Source organism: Musca vetustissima, unplaced genomic scaffold (genome assembly GCF_032173495.1).
Source record: "Musca vetustissima isolate MV318-11 ecotype Yass unplaced genomic scaffold, APGP_CSIRO_Mvet_v1 utg16719, whole genome shotgun sequence".
Taxonomy (NCBI): Eukaryota; Metazoa; Arthropoda; class Insecta; order Diptera; family Muscidae; genus Musca; species Musca vetustissima.
The window spans coordinates 124,397-126,968 of NW_026889313.1; the positions used below are offsets into that span (position 1 = coordinate 124,397).

General features: G+C 34.0%; 1 protein-coding gene across 1 annotated transcript; it reads right to left on the bottom strand.

Moving 5' to 3' along the window:
• Positions 1 to 346: 346 nt before the first annotated feature.
• LOC133337062 (aspartate aminotransferase, cytoplasmic-like) lies at positions 347 to 2,568 on the bottom strand (the record flags this gene model as incomplete). The annotated part of the gene is made up of 3 exons (XM_061545328.1): positions 347 to 541; positions 609 to 751; positions 2,285 to 2,568. Coding segments are annotated over 3 exons (576 nt in total), but the record flags the coding sequence as incomplete, so codon positions are not given.
• Positions 2,569 to 2,572: the final 4 nt, after the last annotated feature.

Genomic DNA, 2,572 nt, shown 5'->3' on the forward strand with positions numbered 1-2,572 from the left:
ATTTAACTAGATCTAAATGCTTGAAAAAGTTCATATATAAATAAATCATTTTTTATGAAATTTTGTTGAGTAATGTTTATTTGGCTTTGATTTGTTGTTTGTAAATTCAGTTGTTGTTGTTGTTTGGGACAATTTTCTAATTATAAATTGGGTTATTTTATTGTGTAATAACGAAACGACAAAGTTTTCTATCAATATCGCACAGGTTTGAATTCCCTAAACTGTTGCATTTCGTTTAACTGAAACCATTTAAGAAATCCCATTTGGGCGTTTAGTTTAGTTTATATTTTCCAATTTCACCTCTTGGAAAAATTAGCACATCTCTTCTGTTTTATTGTTGTTTTTAAATAACTTATTAGAAAATATTAATGTAACAATTACAGCTGCTAGTTTTACAATTGACTGCCGACACGAGTAACTGCAGCATTAATAGCTTCGGCCACATAATTTACATTGTTCTCGTTCAAACCACACATATTGATACGTCCAGTTTTCAATAAATAGATGTGATATTCATCGATCAAGATGCGTACTTGTTTTTCTGCAAAAACAAAAAGAGATAATTTCTTAAATCTGTAAATGACAATTAAATATAAACACACGCATACCATTTAAACCGGTGTAGGAGAACATGCCAATTTGTTGAGTAATATGATTCCATGTACCAGGAGTCTTTAATTCTTCCAGACGAGATCTCAGAGCTTGTCGCATTTTAATAATTCTACTGGACATTGTTTTAATGCATTCCATCCTAAAAAAACAAAACAAGAGAGAAATGAAATGAGGTATTGTGTGGGAGGGTTATTCAAACTCAAAAAGGAGTAAAACTTAGTTAAACGTTAACCCCCTTATGCAAATTCTAATCAAAACAAATAAAAACGTTGTTAGGTTCCCCCACCATTCAAAATATCTAAAATCTGTAGGGGCTTCCAGGAGAAAACGAAATACCTAACTAAAGACAGTCTGGTTGGGCTAGGACCCTGACGGTTGAAAAATATATTGATAGTTGTTAATAAGAAGATTTGAAAAATCTGCCCAAAATACTGAAATTTGGTAGGTACTGTTATATAGTGGGTACTTCTAACCAACTAGAACCCAAAATACAAAAATTAAAGCCAATTAACTTTAAAAAACATGCCCAAAATATCAAATAGTGGGGAATACCATATAAAGGTATAAAGGCCTACAGCGAACCTTAAATGGATAATTTTTGATAGAGAAATTATCCATAAAATCAGAATCCAAAACACCATTATCGGACGCATCCACATGTTGCGAATAGTGAAAAGCCTTCGGTGCGCTGAATTGTATTCGCTATGCAAAATTTTGGTCAATCACATTCACAAAAAATCGGGGGAAACTATATATGGGAGCTATATCTAAATCTGAACCGATTTTAACAAAACTTCGCTGATATCAGTATGGGCCTAATTGAGTACTCTGTGCAAAATTTTGTCTCAATCGGAAAAATATTGGGAGTTTGGTGTACCATTCACAAAAAAAAAAATCGGACGAAACTATATATGAGAGCTATATCTAAATCTGAACCGATTTTAACAAAACTTCGAAGACATCGATCTGGACCTAATTCAATACTCTGTGCAAAATTTTGTCTCAATCGGAAAAATATTGGGAGTTTGGTGCATCATTCACAAAAAATCGGACGAAACTATATATGAGAGCTATATCTAAATCTGAACCGATTTTAGGTCCAAACATCAGTCTGGACCTAATTCAGTACTCTGTGCAAAATTTTGTCTCAATCGGACTAATATTGGCAGTATGGTGCCCCATTTACATAAAATCGGACGAAGCTATATATGGGAACCGATTTCAACAAAACTTGACATATATCAATCTAGACCTAATTCAGTACCCTGTGCAAAATTTTGTCCCAATCGGACTAATATTGGGAGTTTGGCGCACCATTTACCTAAAATAGGACGAAACAATATATGGGAGCTATATCTAAATCTGAACGGATTTTCGATGGCGCAAAAAGTGGCTAGAATGTCCGAAGTAAATATAGCCGATCTGATGAATTCTATTTCCGTCATAGCCGAATCAACCATTCGTAGTATTTAAATACAAATGAAATCAAACTGGTAAAATCTAACAATTTTTAAAGGAAAAAATAGTGAACTTAGTCCTCAACTCTCTTAACTAAACTTGGTACAATATTTCCAATATTTAGCCGATTTAAACTAAATTTAACAAAATACTTCTTATGATAGATATGGTTATAATAAATGTCATCATCCTCAAACGACAACCCCCCACTTACCATTCTTGTCTCAAATCAGCATTATTCAATACCGTCGACACAATACGACTACCAAATGCTGGTGGATTTGAATACATGCCACGAATCAATAGAGTAAATTGTGATTGTACGGCAGATTTGTGCTCGGTGGTATTGGAGACAACTGTCAAATTACCAACACGTTCACAATACAAACCAAAATTCTTGGCAAATGATTGGGCGCAGAAAAGTTCAAAGCCGCGCTTAACAAAATAACGAACAGCCCATGCATCATGATCAGGATCACCACTGGCAAATCCTTGATAGGCC